The sequence below is a fragment of the Lithobates pipiens genome, unplaced genomic scaffold (assembly GCF_037356315.1).
Source record: "Lithobates pipiens isolate NorthernLeopardFrog02 unplaced genomic scaffold, aLitPip1_a1.2 Scaffold_22, whole genome shotgun sequence".
Lineage (NCBI taxonomy): Eukaryota > Metazoa > Chordata > Amphibia > Anura > Ranidae > Lithobates > Lithobates pipiens.
In genome coordinates this window covers 92744906-92764875 of record NW_027507784.1, presented here as the reverse complement: position 1 = coordinate 92764875, position 19970 = coordinate 92744906, and the positions used below count along the sequence as shown (strand labels likewise).

General features: G+C 42.8%; 1 protein-coding gene across 2 annotated transcripts in view; it reads left to right on the top strand.

The window, feature by feature from the left end:
- LOC143923948 (retinol dehydrogenase 7-like) overlaps window positions 1-19970 on the top strand; it is an 80477-nt gene that overhangs the window by 46545 nt on the left and 13962 nt on the right. For both annotated transcript variants that reach the window (XM_077447896.1, XM_077447897.1), the window contains exons 2-4: window positions 8906-8947; window positions 9071-9401; window positions 17646-17904. In XM_077447896.1, coding sequence (XP_077304022.1) covers window positions 8906-8947; window positions 9071-9401; window positions 17646-17904 — 632 coding nt within the window. The remainder of the gene's footprint in view (window positions 1-8905; window positions 8948-9070; window positions 9402-17645; window positions 17905-19970) is intronic.

The following is a 19970-nucleotide window of genomic DNA, read 5'->3' as shown; positions in this document are numbered from 1 at the left end:
AAGGGAGTCGTGAATAAATACCAGAAAAATAAAGCTCTATTTGTGCAAACAAAATTATAAAAACGTAATTTGGGTACAGTGTAGCATGACCGCACAATTGTCATTGAAAGTGCGAGAGTGCTGAAAGCTGAAAATTGGGCAGGGAAGGAAGGGGGCAAAAGTGTTCGGTATTGTAGTGGTTAAAGAAGCCTATCCTGCTTCTAACTAATACACTGTTTGCCCACATACACACGGTCGGAGATTTTGCCAACCAAATCCGTCGGATTTAGTCCGACGGATTGTGTCCGAAACTGTTGCATACACACGGTCGGGCCAAGTTGGCGAAAAATCCGATCTTTCAGAACGTGATGACGTAATTTCGTTACGATGGGACTACATTCAGGCTAGTAGCCAATAGCTTTGATGTAGGAATTTGATCTGAGCATGCGTGGCACTTGGTCCGATTAAAATGCTCTACACATGATCAGATTAGGTCCGTCCGGCCCAGTTGGTCGGAAAATATTTCCAACATGTTGGAAAATTGGGTCGGACGGAGATTCGGACGGAATCAGTCCGATGCATACCACACACAGTCGGATTATCTGACGACCCGGTCCGATAAGACTCATTCCGACAGATTCTCCGACCGTGTGTACAAGGGCTTTTACTTCCTCCATCAGATCATCCCCCACAGCTATTACCTTTTGTATCAATTGACTCTCCCTTTTTAGATTGTAAGCTCTAATGAGCATGGCCCCTGATTCCTCTTGTACCAAATTGTAATCTAACGGTAATATCTGCCTTTTTTTTGTTAAGCAATGCACAAACTGTTATTATTATATAATAAGAATAATTAGAAGAAATCTCTCTGTGCCAGTAATGATTCCCTGCGTATGGTTATGATGTATGGAAATTTACCCAACTCAAACGTGATTGTTCCACCACCTTCCAAAATCCACACTCACCAGATAGCAATATATTATGATATATCATGAGTCTGGTCAATAGAGATCAGGCTCATAATATATCGCTATCTGGTGAAAGTGGATTTTGGAAGGTGGTGGGACAATCACGTTTGATTTGGGTGAATCACCATACACCTTAACCATATGCAGGGAATCATTACTGGCACAGAGAGATTTCTTCTAAAGGACTTTACATTATGATCATATACATTCTGGTTTCTTGCACATGTCACAGTGGTGTTGGATGGGCAGATGCTTGGACAATTTATTACCCAATTTATGGTCTACATTTCATTAGTGAAATATGTTATTTGAACACTTTAACACTTATGGGTTAGCGCAGATATATATATATATATATATATATATATATATATATATATATATATATATATATATATATATATACGTATATATATATATATATATATATACATTGCATATATTATGTTTTAAAACCCAGCAATATATGTTCACTTTTCCTTCACCCCTTCCCACCCTCCCACTGCTATGTACAGCGCCCAGGAGTAGGGATGAGCTTCGTGTTCGAGTCGAACGTACGTTCGACTCGAACATTGGCTGTTCGTCCGTTCGGCGAAATCTGAACACTTGGTCCGTTCGCGTCAAAATTCACATGGCGCTCACGGCCCACAATGCACTGCGATGGCGCAGTGCATTGCTGGCTCATGATTGGCCAAGCATGCACTGTGACCCCGCATGCTTGGCCAATCGCAGCGCCAGCAGCGAGGAGAGCCATGATTGGCCACAGGCAGGATGCCTGTGGCCAATCATAGCTGAGGCTGTGTAGTGCACGCCCCACACTATATAAGGCCGCCATTGAGGCGGCCTCGTGTAGTGTGTTAGCATCTGAAGCAGTGGGTGTTCTGTGTACCTTCAACACAGTACACACCGATCGTTTTTGGCTGATTTCCTGTCTCGCTGTTGTGTAGTGGTTATTGTCTGTGCCCTGACCGCAGTATACACCACTATATTCACTATTCACTTCACTATATTTATATATCTTTAATAATAGAGCTTGCAGTCAGTAGTGTTAGGAGATAGTGCGTGCTGTCTGCGTGCTCTGTACCCAGTACATACCGCTATAATCCACCTACATAGCTGTTCTCTATTTGAGCCCAATTGCTATCTGCAGGAGTTATTGGAAGTTGTGTGTGCCTCCAGCACAGCACAGTATACATCTGTATATACCCCTTTATCTCTGCTGTTTTCTGGTTATTGTCTGCGTGCCCTGACCGCAGTATACACCGCGATATTCACCTAACCTATATAGCTAGTGATCTATCGTTAATAATAGAGCTTGCAGTCAGTAGTGTTAGGAGATAGTGCGTGCTGTCTGCGTGCTCTGTACCCAGTACATACCGCTATAATCCACCTACATAGCTGTTCTCTATTTGAGCCCAATTGCCATCTGCAGGAGTTATTGGAAGTTGTGTGTGCCTCCAGCACAATATAAACTACCCAACTGCTGTTTTACCCAACTCCCTTCAGGCCATTACCATGTCTGGAAGGCCAGCAAGGAGAGGCAGACAGGCGCGAGCCGATAAAAGAGGGCAAGCAGGCTCTGTGTCTAGAGACAACAGTGCTGGTCGTGGACGCGGTGCATTGTCATCAGCACGTGGCCATGGGACATGCTTGTCCTTCTTTTCGGCAGCTGGACATGTTGAACCGCAACATGCCAACGACTTGGTAGAGTGGATGACCAAGCCCTCTTCATTCTCGTCATCCTCTCTCACCCAGTCTCAGGGTAGTCGCAAAGCAGCTGCCAACGCATCATCTTCCCTCCTCTCAATGTCATCATCAGTGACTCCTTCCCTAGACCCACCACGTCCTCCTGAGGAGTCTCCTGAACTCTTTGAGCACAGTGTTGGGTACATGCTCCAGGAGGATGCCCAGTGTTTGGTGGGCTCTGATGATGACACTCAGCTAGAGGAAGGCAGTAGCGTGAGCGCAGAGAGAGGGGATGCTCAAGAAGGACAGCAATCTGGCAGTCATGTTCCACAAGCTGCAGCATACTGCCAGGTTTGCTACAGCGATGAAGAGGGAGGGGATGATGAGGGCACTGACTCCACGTGGGTGCCTGGAAGGAGGGAGGAGGAGGAGGCACATGTCCAACGAGGCAGGATGCCCTCCGGGGGCCAGCTTAGGGGCAGCACACCGACTGAATCACACCGCAGAGCTCCGCCTGTGCAGAGCGCTGCCTCTGCGCGTTATTCTAAAAGTTCTTTGGTGTGGGCCTTTTTTGAGACGAGTGCATCAGATCGCACCGCTGCTATTTGCAACATATGTCTCAAGCGTATCTCACGTGGCCAAAACATCAGCCGCTTGGGCACCACATGCTTGACCAGACATATGTTGACCTGCCATGCAGCTCGTTGGCAAGCGTACCTCAAAGACCCACACCAAAGAACAAAGCGGACCTCTCCTTGCTCCTCATCAGCTGGCATCTCCAACCCCACTAGACCTTCATTCCTCTCTGAAACCTGCTCTGAGAGGAATGAAGGTGTAGAATTAGGTGTGTCACAGCCAAGTGCTTCCGGGAACTCTGCTAGCGGTACACCCACGTCCGATTATAGCAGGCAAATGTCCCTGCCCCAGCTGCTGGACCGGCGGAAGAAGTTTACTCCCAGCCATCCACATGCCCAGCGGTTGAATGCTAGCTTGGCTAAATTGCTAGCACTTCAACTGCTGCCTTTTCAGTTGGTAGACTCGGCCCCCTTCCGTGAGTTTGTACAATGTGCGGTTCCTCAGTGGCAGGTCCCCAAACGCCACTTTTTCTCACGGAAGGCGATTCCGGCTCTCTACCGGCATGTGGAAGGCAATGTCCTTGCCTCGCTGGACAGGGCGGTCAGCGGTAAGGTGCATATTACCGCTGACTCATGGTCCAGCAGGCATGGACAGGGACGTTACCTGTCTTTCACGGCCCATTGGGTCACTCTTCTGGCTGCTGGGAAGGATGCAGTACAAGGTGCAGTAGTGTTGGAGGTTGTTCCGCCACCGCGCCTCCAAAATGCTACTATTGGTTGTGACACACCTCTCTCCTCCACCCCCTCCTCTTCTTCTTCCTCCATGGCCTCTTCCAGTGCTCTGTCCTCAGAACCAGCGGTGCTCCGTAGGCGTTGCAGGGGCTACGCAAGTACGCAGGCAAAACGATGCCATGCCGTGCTTGCGCTGGTTTGTTTGGGGGACAGGAGCCACACTGGGGCGGATGTTTTGTCAGCTCTGCATGGGCAGGCCGAGAGGTGGTTGACGCCACGCCAGCTTAAGCCAGGAATGGTGGTTTGCGACAATGGCACCAACCTCCTCTCCGCCCTCCGACAGGGACAACTGACCCATGTGCCCTGTGTAGCTCACGTCCTTAACCTGGTGGTGCAGCGGTTCTTGGGCAGGTACCCCGGCTTACAGGATGTCCTGAAGCAGGCCAGGAAAGTCTGTGTGCATTTCCGCCGATCATTTAATGCCTGTGCTCGGCTGGCTGAGCTCCAAAAGGAGTTGAACCTGCCCAAGAACCGCCTTATATGTGACATGCCCACCAGATGGAACTCAACATTGGCCATGCTGCAGTGGCTGCACACGCAGCAGAGGGCCATCAATGAGTACCTGTGCGACTACGGCACCAGGACAGGGTCAGGGGAGCTTGGTTTTTTTCTCACCACGCCAGTGGGGCATGATCAGGGATGCATGCACTGTCCTGTCACCGTTTGAGGAGGCCACAAGGATGGTGGGCAGTGACCGTGCATGCATCAGTGACACTGTACCTCTTGTCCACCTCTTGGAGCATACGCTGCGTGGAATAATGGACAGGGCACTTGAGGCAGAACAGAGGCAGGAAGAGGAGGACTTCCTTGCCTCTCAAGGCCCCCTTTATCCAGACAGTGTTCCTGCTGTGCCACCCATCACACAGGAAGAGGATGAGGAGGAGGAAGAGGAGGAGGAGGATGATTGTGTCAGCATGGAGGTGGAGGCTGGCACTCAGCAGCAGCAGCAGTCTTATAGGGATGATTTACAGTCCCAAGAAACACGTGGACTTGTACGTGGCTGGAAGGAGGTAGCTGCGGATCATGTTGTCCTTAGTGACCCAGAGGACTTCGGACCGAATGCCTCAGCTAACCTACGCTGCATGGCCTCCCTGATCCTGCAAAGCCTGCGGAAGGATCCTTGTATTCTTCGGATCAAGGAGAGGGACCATTACTGGCTGGCCACTCTCCTTGATCCACGGTACAAGGGTAAGGTTGCCGACCTTATCTTGTCATCGCAGAGGGAGCAGAGGATGAGACATCTCCGGGAGGCCTTGCAGAAAGCTCTGTGCAACGCGTTCCCAGAGACTGGGAGGTTACAAACTCCTGGTCCTGGACAACATGTTGCTGAGGCATCGGTCAGAAGGAGCGGTGGAGAAGGTGGCCGTCTGACTGATGCTTTCAGACAATTTTTTAGTCCGCAGCCCCAAGGTATGATTGGTTCCAGCACCCATCGCCAGCGTCTGATTTACATGGTGCAGGAATACCTAGGGGCAAGGTCAGACTTGGACACCTTTCCCACCCAAAATCCTCTGGCTTACTGGGTCTTGAGGATGGATCACTGGCCAGAGCTTGCACAGTATGCAATTGAGCTACTGGCCTGTCCTGCATCCAGCGTTCTTTCGGAACGCACCTTCAGTGCTGCTGGTGGCTTTGTTACCGATCACAGGGTGCGCCTGTCCACCGAATCAGTTGATCGACTGACCTTCATCAAGATGAATCAGTCTTGGATCACCCACAGCTACCAAGCACCTGAAGCTGATGTAACCGAATAATTTTTTTTGAAATGCCACATCCCTTCAAGACTGCCTATGCTGATGCTGAGTGACTGTCCTGTTATGTTGATTGTCTATCCTCTTCCTCCTCCGCTGATATGTTGGAAGAACATTTTTGGTTCTGGGTGATGCCAGCAGCCCAATTTTTCTGCCCCTGTTTAACAGGGGCGTTTAATTACAATTTTTGATGCAATGCTTTGCAGCAGGGCTAATTCCTGCAATAAAACTAGAGTATATGGCAGAGGTTGCAGTGTGGTGGCACCAGCACCAGTGCCTAAGGCCCAATTTTTCTGCCCCTGTTTAACAGGGGCGTTTAATTACAATTTTTGATGCAATGCTTTGCAGCAGGGCTAATTCCTGCAATAAAACTAGAGTATATGGCAGAGGTTGCAGTGTGGTGGCACCAGCACCAGTGCCTAAGGCCCAATTTTTCTGCCCCTGTTTAACAGGGGCGTTTAATTACAATTTTTGATGCAATGCTTTGCAGCAGGGCTAATTCCTGCAATAAAACTAGAGTATATGGCAGAGGTTGCAGTGTGGTGGCACCAGCACCAGTGCCTAAGGCCCAATTTTTCTGCCCCTGTTTAACAGGGGCGTTTAAGTACAATTTTTGATGCAATGCTTTGCAGCAGGGCTAATTCCTGCAATAAAACTAGAGTATATGGCAGAGGTTGCAGTGTGGTGGCACCAGCACCAGTGCCTAAGGCCCAATTTTTCTGCCCCTGTTTAACAGGGGCATTAAAGTACAATTTTTGATGCAATGCTTTGCAGCAGGGCTAATTCCAGCAAAAAAAAATAGAGTTTATGGAAGAGGTTGCAGTGTGGTGGCACCAGCAGCAGTGCCTAAGGCCACATTTTTCTGCCCCTGTTTAACAGGGACATGTAATTACAATTCTTGATATAATATTTCACAGGAGGGCCCCTTCCTGTGCCCACCCAGAGTAACGGTGAGGACTTATAGTGTTGTGGCACCAGCACCACAACCACCAAAGGTCAATTTTTCTACCACTGTTCAACAATGGCATGTAATTACAATTCTTGATATAATCGTTCACAGCAGGGCGCTCCAGCGCCCACCAAGAGTCACTTTGAGGGCTTACAATGTTGTGGCAAAACCAACACCTTGTTCCGCCATTTCTGCAGAGCATATAGGGCAGGCCCCTACTTTCAAACATCCAACTTACAAACATCTCCTACTTGCAAACGCAAGGAGACAGCAGCAAGTGAGATGAAAAAAGATGGACGACAAAACAAATTATACAGGGGTGATAACCCTTCCCTATGTTTTCCAAAAAGCTTAAAAATAGTTTTTTTGACTGGAGCTACACTTTAAAAATGTACCAGTTGAAAATTACAAACAGATTCAACTTAACACAACAAACCTACACAGTCCCTGTCTTGTTTGCACCGCCTGTATACTGCTGTTCTGAGTATATAAGGCCTGGGGGCCACACGCATTTCCTTTTTTTAATATGGGTACAGGGTTCCCCTTAATATGCGTACAAGACCCAAATAGGCTGGTAATGGGCAGGGAGGGCTACCCATGCCATTTTTCTGAATGATTTTCAACCATATTGCAGGAACCAGATATAACATTAAAACCACAAGCAGTTTTAAATGGTGTTATTTCCGTTAAATGTCATTTTGTGCAGGGACTGTTCTAAACACGGGAAACACGTGGCACTTCACAGGCATACTACAGACACCCCACAGGCACCATAGTTAAAGGAATATTTCACTTTTTTTTTTCACTTTAATCGTCATTAAAATCAGTGCTCCCGCAATAACGGCCGTTTTTAAAACTTTTTTTTGCATTGACCCATGTCCCCTGGGGCAGGAGCCAGGTCTCTAAACCCTTTTTAGGACAGTATCTTGCATATTAGCCGTTAAAATTAGCACTTTCCATTTCGAACGTTCGAGTCCCATAGACTTCAATGGGGTTCTAACGTTCGTAACGAACGTGGGGTCCGTTCGAAAGTTCTGGTGCGAACCGAACCGGGGGGTGTTCGGCTCATCCCTACCCAGGAGTAAAGAAAATACTCAGTACTACTCAGTAATTCAGGTGTGATGGAGCATGTTACTTTTTCCATGTTATAAAACAGGTACTTGACTATTAGTCCAACAGAGTTACATAGGGGCAGATAGATCAACACCAATGTTCAACATCATAAGTCTGTATTACAATAAAAGATTCAAGCAAGCTTTGTATGTTTAGCCAACATGTTTCAGGGGCTCAAAACTGGACCATTCAGGGATTGATGATCTATGTATGCAAGCTGCAGGGAACAGCTGATGATGAGCTTGCCTATTTTTACTGCAAAAAACAACGTTAATCTTTTTCTTAAATATAAATTATTATTGACAATTGACTTCTTGTTCCTACATGACTGTTCCCCTGTGCACAAAGCTGACTCCATTAAGACATGGTTGGACAAGTTTGGTGTGGAGGTACTTAAGTAGCCTGCACAGAGTTCTGAGCTTGAAACACAGATTGTGCACCATGTATTCCCATCCAACATCAATACCTGACAATTCAATGTGTACTAATTCCTACCTAACATTCCGAAATATTGTGGAAAGTAAAGATTGACGAGTGAAGACTTATAGCTGCAAAGTGGAGAGGTAATTACACATTAAAACTGAACTTAAATGCTAATGGGTAGCTTTTCATGGCGGAAGCAACTTTGTAAATGCATCTTCCCTACCTGTTAGCATTTTTTATAATTGTACACTGAGTCACGCATGTGCAGATCAATGTACAGTTTTGACATGCTATGAGTTCTTGATCAAAGTAACTTCCGAATGCTTTCTGAGAGTTGCATCAACCTTGGCCAACCAATCAAGATGGTCAAGGACTCCAAACCTGAAAAAGACTGGGGGAAAATGAAAGTGGTGACGATGAAACGACGAGGGGGAACTCAAACACTGCTTCACTGGAGGAGGGCATTATGTGAGGCCTTAATGTGCAAATGCGTTTTCCATACTTGCACATAATGGCAAAAATGTTGGAGAACCCTCTTGATTTTGTTTCACTTTATTGTTGCGTATTGTTTTTAAATGGAATGGGGAAGTCTGATATCCCCCAGTTCAAGTAAAATAATCTTTTATACTGTACGACTATGTAGATAATTATCGTTTTCTGTCATTTCAGCAGGGAGAAGAAGAAGATGATTTGCTTGAAAGATTTAAAGAGGTAACTATAGCAAATACAGCCTATTCAACAAAACATTTAGCAGTTTTAATGACACAAATTAGAATTTCAAACAGTCTTTTCTACATGGATAAAGTAGCTGACGTTCACATTTTTCTGTTGCAGCTATGGATTGTTCATCCAGCATTGATGGGCACCATGACCTCCATCGTAGTGTTATTTCTTTGCTGGACCATTAGAGACAGTGTAAAAATGAAAGGTATTCCTGAAAAACATGTTTTTGTCACCGGCTGTGACTCTGGTTTTGGAAATTTACTGGCTCAGAGACTTCATAGAAAAGGATTTATTGTCATTGCTGCCTGTCTGACAGAAAAAGGATGCCAGGACCTAAAAACGTGCACATCTCCGACACTGAAAACAGTCATATTGAATGTAACCAATCCCAAAAGCATTGACAGTGCTGTGGAATATGTCGCTGCAGAGACCGGCAATAAAGGTAGTATATATTTTCTAACTGGCAAAAAGAAACTTCATTCAAAACACATTTGTCTATTGTGGCATTGTTATAATACATTTGTCTGTCATATGGTGACCCTTCTTCTGCAATTGTGGGAGACCGAGTTCATATTTTCAGTCAAGCTACAGTGTTTATTTATTTATTTTACTCTTACTTTTATTTCAATCTTGTTTTATAAAGATTTTCATATATATATATATATATATATATATATATATATATATATATATATATATATATATATATATATATATAATAGAGCTTAAACTTTCAATAGATAACGAAGTTCCATGATAAACAAAACAAAAAAACAAACACAGTTGCATACATTTAAGATGCAATAGGGCTGATTTACTAAAACTGGAAAACTCTGAATCGGGTGCAGCTGTGCATGGTAGCCAATCAGCTTCTAACTTTGGCTTGTTCAATTAGGATTTGACATTTTAAACCTGAAAGCTGATTGGTTTATGTAGAGCTACACCAGATGTTCCATGCTCCAATTTTAGTAAATCCCTCCCAATGCCTACTTAGTGATTACTAAGGGTATACTTATACTACATATAAAAAAAAAGATGTAATTTTTTTCCATCCACGGCTTTCCAGCAACAGGTGTCTAATACACCTACTCTCCATCACCTTACTAAGATATCATACTGTAACTATTAGTGGAGACTGAGGAGAAAACTACTAAGTCACCTATGCCCTTGATCCCCCCCCCACTCCATCGCCATTTCCTCCTCCTTCTGCCTTCCCCCCTATCCTTTCACCTCTCTGACTGTCTTACACCATCCACTAAGCCCCCTGTTGCTAATCAGGTGTTCAAGGCAGAGCACCAAGTTGGCAAAATTATATATCCCTTTGGATAAAATTATCATACAAAGGCCTTCATCATTATTCACGCATATGGAATCTACCTTGACTACTTTTTAACACAAGATAGAAAGACTTGCTACGGTATTTAGTAATATTCACTGTAAGTTTACCTACAGTTGATTGTTGTACCCTGCATAATACTTAATCTCCCTCTGTATTTTAAGTAGGATACTCACTCATTGTTATGTACATGCCTTTGACACACTTGTTTTACCCTTAACAACCAATGTTCTTTGATTCCTCAATGAATGTATGATAATACTGAAATCTTGAAACTGTTATCCAATAAAAAAAAATTGGAAAAAAAAGTGAGGAAAACATTCAACATTTAGGAAGATCAAGGAATCCAATTCAATCGTCATGGATTTCAGTGTTTATTTTTTTTCATTGTGTTTGGAGAATTCACAAGAGATAATAGGACATACAAATGCTTTACTAACTGTCCTCTAATGGATTCAACGTAAAGCTAAACTCCAGGCTTAAAGTGGTATTAAACCCAAAAGCAAACACTTATTAGCTTGCGCCTTACCAATTCTTAGATGTGATGGCTGAGATAGCTTTCTTTCTTTTATTTGGACCTGGTGATCCTGCCAGTAAATCTGTTGCTTTTCAAAAGAACATGCTGTCTTGCAGATGTAGTGGTTAGAAGGAAGAGACAAACTATTTACTACTGACAGGTATGCTTACAATGATCAGTGTTTTTGATTTATGTAAAAAAAATCTATATATATTTATGCTTACAAAGAGTGAGCTGGAGTTTAACTTCATTTTGTCAGCGTATCCCAAGCTGCTAGTCCATATAACACTCCCCTCCCCCAGATTAAAGCATTTGTAAAGGTTAAGATTTAAAAATAAACTGATATGTTATACTTACCCAATCCTTCGTTTCTCAGGTTCCCCCGCCAGCGCTTCTGGACCATTCCCCCTGCTGAGTGCCCCCAGAGCAAGCTGCTTGCTCTGGGGGCACTTGTGTGTGCTCACTTCCGAGCTGCCTTTGTGTGTTTATTAGACACGCAGAGCGTGGCTCAGCCCCACTCCCTCCTCAACACAATACAGGAGTTGTGTTACTGGCCAGATCACCAGATGAAAAAACACCAAAAAAAGAAAATGAATATATTTCATTTTTGGTTTTGGGTTTAATACCACTTTACACATTTTGTCTAGATAAAAGAGACACATATATTCGTACTTTACCCACATCAGTCCCGGAAGGTTTCACCCCCTACATGACCAGGCCATTTTTTGCGATTTGGCACTGCATTGATTTAACTGACAATTGCTACCCTGTACCTTCCTTTTTTAATTAAAATATATATATATATATATATATATATATATATATATATATATATATATATATATATATATATATATATATATATATATTTTTTTTTTTTTACTTTCTGCTATAAAACACCTCCAATAAAAAAAATTTAAAACTTCTCATGTCTTTATCAATTTAGGTCAATATGTATTCTGCTACATGTTTTTGGTAAAAAAAATAAAAAATAAGTGTATATTGATTGGTTTGCACAAAAGTTATTGCGTCTACAAACTTTGGGATATATTTTTATGGCGTTTTTATTTTTACTAGCAATGGCGGCAAACAGCGCTTTTTTTTTTTTACAGGACTGCAACATTGCAGTGGACAAATCAAACACTAAGTGAAGCTTTTGGGGACCAGTGATACTAATACTAACAGTATTCAATGCTAAAAAAAGGCATTCTCACTGTACTAATGACACTGGCAGGGAAGGGGTTAAGATCAGAGACAATCAAAGGGTTAAGTGTGCTCCTAGGGAGTGATTTCTAACTATGTGGGGGATAGCTTAACTGGAGAAAAACAGAAATCCGTGTCTCTGACAGATCGGCGGTTTGCCTTGTTTATATAGACATTACGCCATTCTGCCTCTTCTGTCAATGATCAGCGTGTCCAGTAGACATCGCATCAGCAGGACCTGCTGATTGGCTCCTGTTGTGTCCCACTCACATGTGCCCCAGACCTGGAAGAAGAGACAATGTGCACCTGGGCCACCCTGCTGCAGTAAATGGTGTGGTGGGCGGTCTGGAAGTGGATAATCTAGTGTCCTTTATGTATTTCTCCCACATCTGTAAAGTAGCCTAGCATGAAACAACTCCTGCACGTGGCCCCTATGCAGGAGCTTCCTGTAATGCAGACCAGTCACTGCTGCACTCTCTCCTTGTGTAGGTTGACTTGTCTTGTATTCACCCCCTCCTGTAGTTTTCTGTAGGCTGTTTGATTTCAAGTGAGCCCCCCCCCCCCTTGTTGGGCAGTTACCAGCACCACACTTACCCCATCTATGGTGCAGGCAACGCTTCACTCCAGGTGACGGGCGGCGGCTTCCCCTGCTTCTCCTCCTCGGCATCACAGCGGCCGTGCGTCTCTCCTCTCTCTTTCAAACCAATCATGAAACGGGTCTCAGGACCTGCTTCCTGATTGGCCAGTAGGAGGATCAGTGAGACAATAGCGAATATTCATTCACTATTGTAACACAACTGGGTGGGCTCGGGGTGCAGGGCTCTTTTGAAGCCTATTAGAGCCTCTTGCTCTAATAACGTGCTTAGAAAAAAAACCCTGTTAGAATCCATGTATCTGTCGCTCGCATGTAGATTAGGGGGCGGACGCATTGGTTTGGGGGGCGGCGCCCCTGCGCCCTGAATTGCATTTCACCACTGGTGGAGAATGCAGTAAAATAAGAGGTAAAGAAACACTAAGGCTGGCCTTACAGCTGTAGAATTTTATTTGAACTGTCATATGGAAATTCAGAAAAAACACATTAGATAGTAACATGTATAGAAACCCTAAAAAAAACTTTGCCATTGCCATGCCAATGTTTTAAATTCTACATTCAATTTCAGGATGCACAAATAGTAGATTTGTTTCCTAAACGAGAACCACATTCACAGTTAGAATTTTGTTTGTTCAAGAAAATGTTTCCATCTTTCGCCTTAGATTGTCCTCTATGAGCAAAAACAATCTTTTATTTCCATTAACGTAGAAGTTTACCCTAACACTAAAATCTCTAAATCTAGAGGCATCCATGATCTTTTCTTAAACTGATCCAGCGGCAGAAGCTCTGCAGAGGACACAGCTGACAACGGCTGGGAAATGAATGGGAAGTGACATCACCTATAGAGTTACTATGGGGCTTCCATTGTTGGCTGCCTCCTCTGCATCCGCCTTCACAGAGAAGCTGCTGATGACAGCTCAGGGTGACTCCGGACCGGAGCGGCTTCAAAAAAGTTATGTAGAGATTGACCAGCTTATATCCTGCAGACTTTCTTTAGGTGGAGTTTTTCCTTTACATTACAATGTTGAGTCCTCAATAAATGGTTAAAGAATAATTGCATCTTTACCTAGGATAGTGTGGTGCTTTTTCAGCTAAATTGGATTCCATTACTCTGCATCTTTCTAAGACCATGATCCACATCTGTTCAACAAACTGTCCGCCTGTACATGGGTAATGTCTGTCCTTCTGTTATTGACCCATGGCTGTTATTTCGTTACAAGTGTGTGCCTGCCTAATTGTACTATCCTGGTATTGACCCCTGGGATGTATGTGATTGACTTCTCCCAGCTGCTGAATTCTAGATGCTGTATGCCCTTGTTATTGACCCATGCAGGGTATCTTGTTTGTATCTTTTAAATTGTACACTTTGTCTACTGCCTTGGTATTGACTCATGTCTAGAATTTGTTTTACATCTCCAGTCTTCAGAACTGTGCACTTTTTATGCTTGTCATTGACTGACATGCAGTTTACATCTTCTGCATGCTGCATTGATTGTACATTCTTTCTGTATCTGGTTTACATGTCTTGTCTGCGTAATGATACTTTTACGTACAAGAGAATGGACATATTTTCTCACTGTGGGGTTGATTTATTAAAGGCAAATAGACTCTGCACTTTGGAAGTGCAGTTGCTCCAGAGCTTAGTAAATGGGGTTAAGCTTCACTTTGCAAAGAATGCCCAATCACATGCAAGGCAAATTAAATAAAAACAGCATTTTTGCTTCTACATGATTGGATTATGGAAGTCAGCAGAACTTCTGCTCATGTACTAAGCTCTGACACAACTGCTCTTGTAGAATGCCACTGCCCTTTACAAAGTGCACAGTCTGTTTGCCTTTAGTAAATCAACCCCTATTTATCTGCTTCCTGCTTTGCAGTACTGCGCAATGGTTATTGCAATCCAAGTTTATGTTCAGCCAAGTCAATGAAAACAATGCAATCTTACGTGGTTAATATCTGATCTCAACAATTGTCAACAGAAAGATTTATTGTTCTGAGCCATTGAAAGTTCCTTTTAGCATAGCTCCCAACTGTCCCTGATTTTGAAAGGACTGTCCCTGATTTTGAACAATGTCCCTCTGTCCCTCTTTTGTCCCTCATTCTGGTCTGATCTATATAGTTATATATAAAATTCACTTTTTATCTTTCAAAATGTGTTTCTCAGTGCTAAACCTTTCATCCAAATTCTAAATTGCTGCATTTGTAAAGTTTAAAAGCCAATATAAAGGAATAGTAATGGTGTAAAAAAAAAACCCTTGTGGCTTTAATTAACCTTTTCTTTTGGTTAATTCTCCTTTAAGGGGGTGTGGTGGGGGTGTGTACATATGTTTGCTAGTGGGTGTCCCTCATTCCAATCTCAAAATGTTGGGAGGTATGCAGGGGTGGACTGACCATTCGGCACTCTGGCACGGGCCAAGGGACTCATGCCACTAGGGGGGCCCATCAGGGTGGCCAGTAAAAAAAACAGGGACAGTATGTAAAAATCTGCCCAGTTCAGAGCCTGCAACAAGTGGATTTTTTCCTAATTTAAAGGCCTTTTCCTGCCAACTGCCTGCCACACCAAGCACTAATGTGCAAAGGTGTGTGTGTAAGGTGACACTGATAGAAGGTGACACACTGGGGGGGCTCTGCCATAAGGTAGGACTTTGCGGACTGTGATGTATAGGGAGAATGTTGGGACTTTGGTGTAAGGGAGGACTCTGATGTGAGCGTGGCACTCATCCTGACTGCTGTACTCTATATATGTTGTTTTGTTTGTTTCTTATTCCTGGCATTGCAGCCACCTGTAAGCCTGGGGGCCCCATAATCTTCTATTGCACGGAGGCCCCATGAGTTGTCAATGCGCCCCTGGAGGTATGCCTTTAGTGGAAAAACTGGTAGAAATATGGATTTCGTCTCAATAGTTGATATAATAGCTCAACATGTGCCTAAATAAAAATACACTATACTTTCTTCTATGACCCACTAGGTCATAACACTGCCCATCTCTCTTCAAGTTCTGCTACCCCAGGGATTGCATAAATGTAACGTACAGACAAAATTAGGTACTGATACTAATAATATTTCAAGACTGTTTCCTAGTTCAGAAGTTGAATTTTGTGATCCGGGACAGGAAGCGAGATACAGAAGTCAATTAAAACCATGCTTAAAGCACAATGAAATGCTGCAAACATTTTATGGGCCCCAAGAAATTTTGTCATAATGTACTAATATGCATCACATATAAGCACATTTTTGGCAGACTTGCCACTAAAACGAAGCCCTCCAGCATTGTAATGTCAGGGCTTCAGCTGGTTCCAGGTGCTTCCATTTCAATTAAGTGTTCTTTTCAGGTTCAATTTATTCGGCCCCTCAAATGGTCGGGTCAAAATTACATCACTCTCACGCATGCACACAGGAGTCACTTCATCATGGCACAGAGCAGCAGCGTAAATTTACTCTGAGCTGCACAAGCATGACTCAGTGTACATTACTGCCGACAGGCAGGAAGAAGCATTTATAACAGAAGAGACCATCAAGGTCTCTTCTGTTAAAAAAAACAAAAAAACCTTGCCTGTCAGTGGTTTGTTTTTTCAAAATTTTGAGTGTAATTCTATTCACAATATGTGTGTCATGTATACTCGTGTGTATGACCCTCCCATTGAGGACAATTTGGCCACATCCATCATTTTAGTGTGGTGTGTGCTTTACTGTTCTAAGGCCCAAGTGGGGAATGGGGTGGGTGAGTACCTGAGTCTATTCTCTCTTACAATTAAAAGCTCTGATAAAAAAAGCCCGGTTGTATTCCACATAATAATAACATCAAATTAAGAATGAAAAGGAGCTCTATCATGAATTAAAATAGACTAGGCAATTATGTGTATTAATATATTAGAAACTTGGATTTTTATTCAGTTGCAGATACTTTATACATTTTTATTACGGTACATATTGATTACCACAGCATCATATGATTCTATCTTTGGCCATGTGAACCAAATATTCTGTTCATTTATCTTAGTTCTATGTGATTTGACTCCCAAATGTTAATAAATATTTCTATGGTGCACAGTAGAATACATTGTATCATACTAGGGCTAATTAATCTACCAGCGTGTCTTTTGAATGTGGGAAGAAGTCCACACAAGCACAGGGAGAGCATACAAACGCCATGTAAATAGTGTCCTGACCAGGACTCAAACCATGGATCCCGACACTGCAAGGCAGAAGTGCTAACCACTAAGTCACTTTGCTGCCCATTTCATATATTACTGCAGTCCATATTTTACAATTTTTACATCCATTTCCACTCTAACACCTATGCCTGTTAACTGGTTATTACAATATTATTTAACACCATATATTAATAGACATTATTACATGATTTGACATTTGACATTGACATTGTTACATGATTTAATATTGTTACATTATTTAATTTAATTTATGGTATGAATCTATATGTTCAATTTTTATAAATGTATGAGATGTAATCAATTCTGAAAGGTACACTTTTACCTCTTTTTATGCCCTTCCAAAAAAAATCTACTATTTTATAGTTTAATCTTAATTTGAGATTATTATTTGGAAAGCTTTTTTGGTGTTTTATTATAATATTATCTTGTGCTCCAATATGTTTCTATGTTACCTAATTTTATGGTTCAGAATCTTATTTCAAATTGAATTAAGGGTTATATTTATGGATATATTTTATGTCCTTTTCCCAGCTCTGATGAAGAGGCAAGGCTTAGTCCCTGAAATGTGTTGGCTTTGTATACAGATTTTCTCTAATTTACATTGGAATAAGCTATCTGGACTAAAATGGCATAGTGTGGCACTTAAATTCTAGATTCACTCATCAATGAAAAGATGAAAGAGGTTTTAAACATTTTCTACTCTATCAAAAAATATAAACAGGAAGAAAAATCATGGTCTGCAATATAAAACACATGGTTTATAATAGATCAAATTAGATTAAATGGCTCAGTAATATCAAATTAGATTAAATGGCTCAGTAATATCATGCTTAGTATAACTGTGTAATTATTTTCTCACTTAGGTTTGTATGGTTTGGTTAATAATGCTGGTAGAGCCACTCCAATTGGACCCACAGACTGGCTGGATATTGAAGACTTTCACCGTGTTCTTGACGTAAACCTCATTGGACTCATTGAAGTCACTTTGAAGTTTCTACCTCTTTTAAAAAAGTCCAGAGGAAGAATTGTCAATGTTGCTAGTGTTATGGGAAGACTGGCCTTTGGAGGAGGTGGCTACTCCCTGTCAAAGTGCGGTGTTGAGTCATTCTCAGACAGTTTAAGGTAAGTCATGGCACGATCTTGTGCTCCTCGAATCTTGTAATCATTTTGTCACTGTGCAACACTATTAGCAGGAGTCAGCTATTTATGTCAAGCCAATGCCTAGCAAAACTAGAGATAGATATAGTTTAAACAGACCAAAGGAAATGCTGTCAGCTAATTTGGCCAATTACACCAAGAGTGAGAACAACTGCATGTCAATAGGAATGCCAGGTCTCTGTAGACATCCTTAGGCTGTTTCACAGATTTAGTTGGATTTTCCCAGCTAATCACTCATGTTCTCATGTTGCTCTCATAAAATATGGATATTGTTTTGCGGAGTCTGCTCATCCAATACCAGTGCCCTAATTAGTTTTACAATTGGGAAGACAACTATTACAAACTAAAATGTCTATCGGAACCTTTATTATGTGGTGTTGGATTGGGTCAGCACCAAACTAAAAGATACTCAAATAGTTCTGAGTACAAGATTGTTGTAAAGTTCCCTCAATAACTCTATATGTTCTGTACTACAGGTGTCAAAGCATAGCAAGAATAAGTGGTCTATAGCAGGGGTCTCCAAACTATGGCCCTCCAGTTGTTCAGGAACTACAATTCCCATCATGGCTAGTCATGTCTGTGAATGTCAAAGTTTTACAATGCCTCATGGGATGTGTAGTTCTGCAACAGCTGGAGGGCCGTAGTTTGGAGATCCCTGGTCTATAGGATTCAGTCCAGTATCTGCAGATGAAGTACAAGTTTCAATATACCCTATGGCCAGAGAAAGATTAAGGCACAATGGGTCCCTAGGCAAGGAGGCAACTTTGACCATTTCATCCCTTCAATTGACATTAACATTAAGAATTGTAACATGCACAGAGAAGTCATGCCATCTACATGGCCTGTACCGATGTGCCACTATCAGACATTATTTGCCTAAAATACATCTGCCCTTATAATATAACAGGCAGGCTCACAGCTTTGATCAGTTGAGCTAACTCCCCTGATTTACTGCAGGATGACAGAAGTTGTAACTCGGCCCCCTAGACATGCACTAGGCGACTGCAAATGTACTATATAGGGTTGCAAGCACAGTTGCAGACTACCCTTATTTAGATTAATCATGATGATCAGCAGAAACCATATTGGGGACATATGACTCCTCTGCACAGAAGAATGGGGAAGACCTATGATTGACATGTAAATTTTTAGGCAATATTAACCTCTTGACGCCGACAACCCCAAATATGTAGCCTCCCAATGGTGGGGCTTGGCACCAAGCAGCCGCATATTTGCGTATGTACTGCAAGCACAGTTGTGCCAAGACCACATTTACCAGCGGCTAATGGAAAGCTCCCTAAGATAACATTGCTGATATGATGAAGCTGCTAACTTTATCTGGTGATGTACTCTAGTTATGGCTCAATCTTTGTTGAGGTGGCATGGCAGTGTGTGGAGAGGGCCAATTTTAATACCATGTCTCATCAATTACTGGTTGATTTAAAAAAAAAAGTCCTTGCATTTATTTTTTCTAATGAAATAGATTCTGGTGAAACTCAGACTTCTGATCCCTACAAAAATATCAGGAATGCAAGGAGTTTTTACATAATTTTGGTCCAAAAGCCTAGTACACACAAGCCGAAGAGTATCGGCCAGTTCAATAGACATTTGGCCCGTGTGTATATATACGGCAGCCGGTCTAGCAGAAGCTGGCCGTTCGGCTGGCTTCTGTTGAAGGCTCATGACCAAAAACGATCTATTGATATACCGACTGGTTCTTGGTCAGTGATCTCAGCCAATGCACAAACAAGGTCCATAAAGACATGGATGATCGAGTTTGGGGTGGAGGAACTTGACTGGCCGGCAGAGTCCTGACCTCAACCTGTTAGAACACCTTTGGAATGAATTAGAGTGGAGACAGCGAGCCAGGCCTTCATGTCCAACATCAGTGCCTGACCTCACAAATGTGCTTCTGGAAGAATGGCCAAACATTTCCATAGATACACTCCTAAACTTTGTGGACAGCCTTCCTAGGAGAGTTGAAGTTGTTATAGCTGCAAAGGCTGGGCCCACTCAATATTGACTCCTAT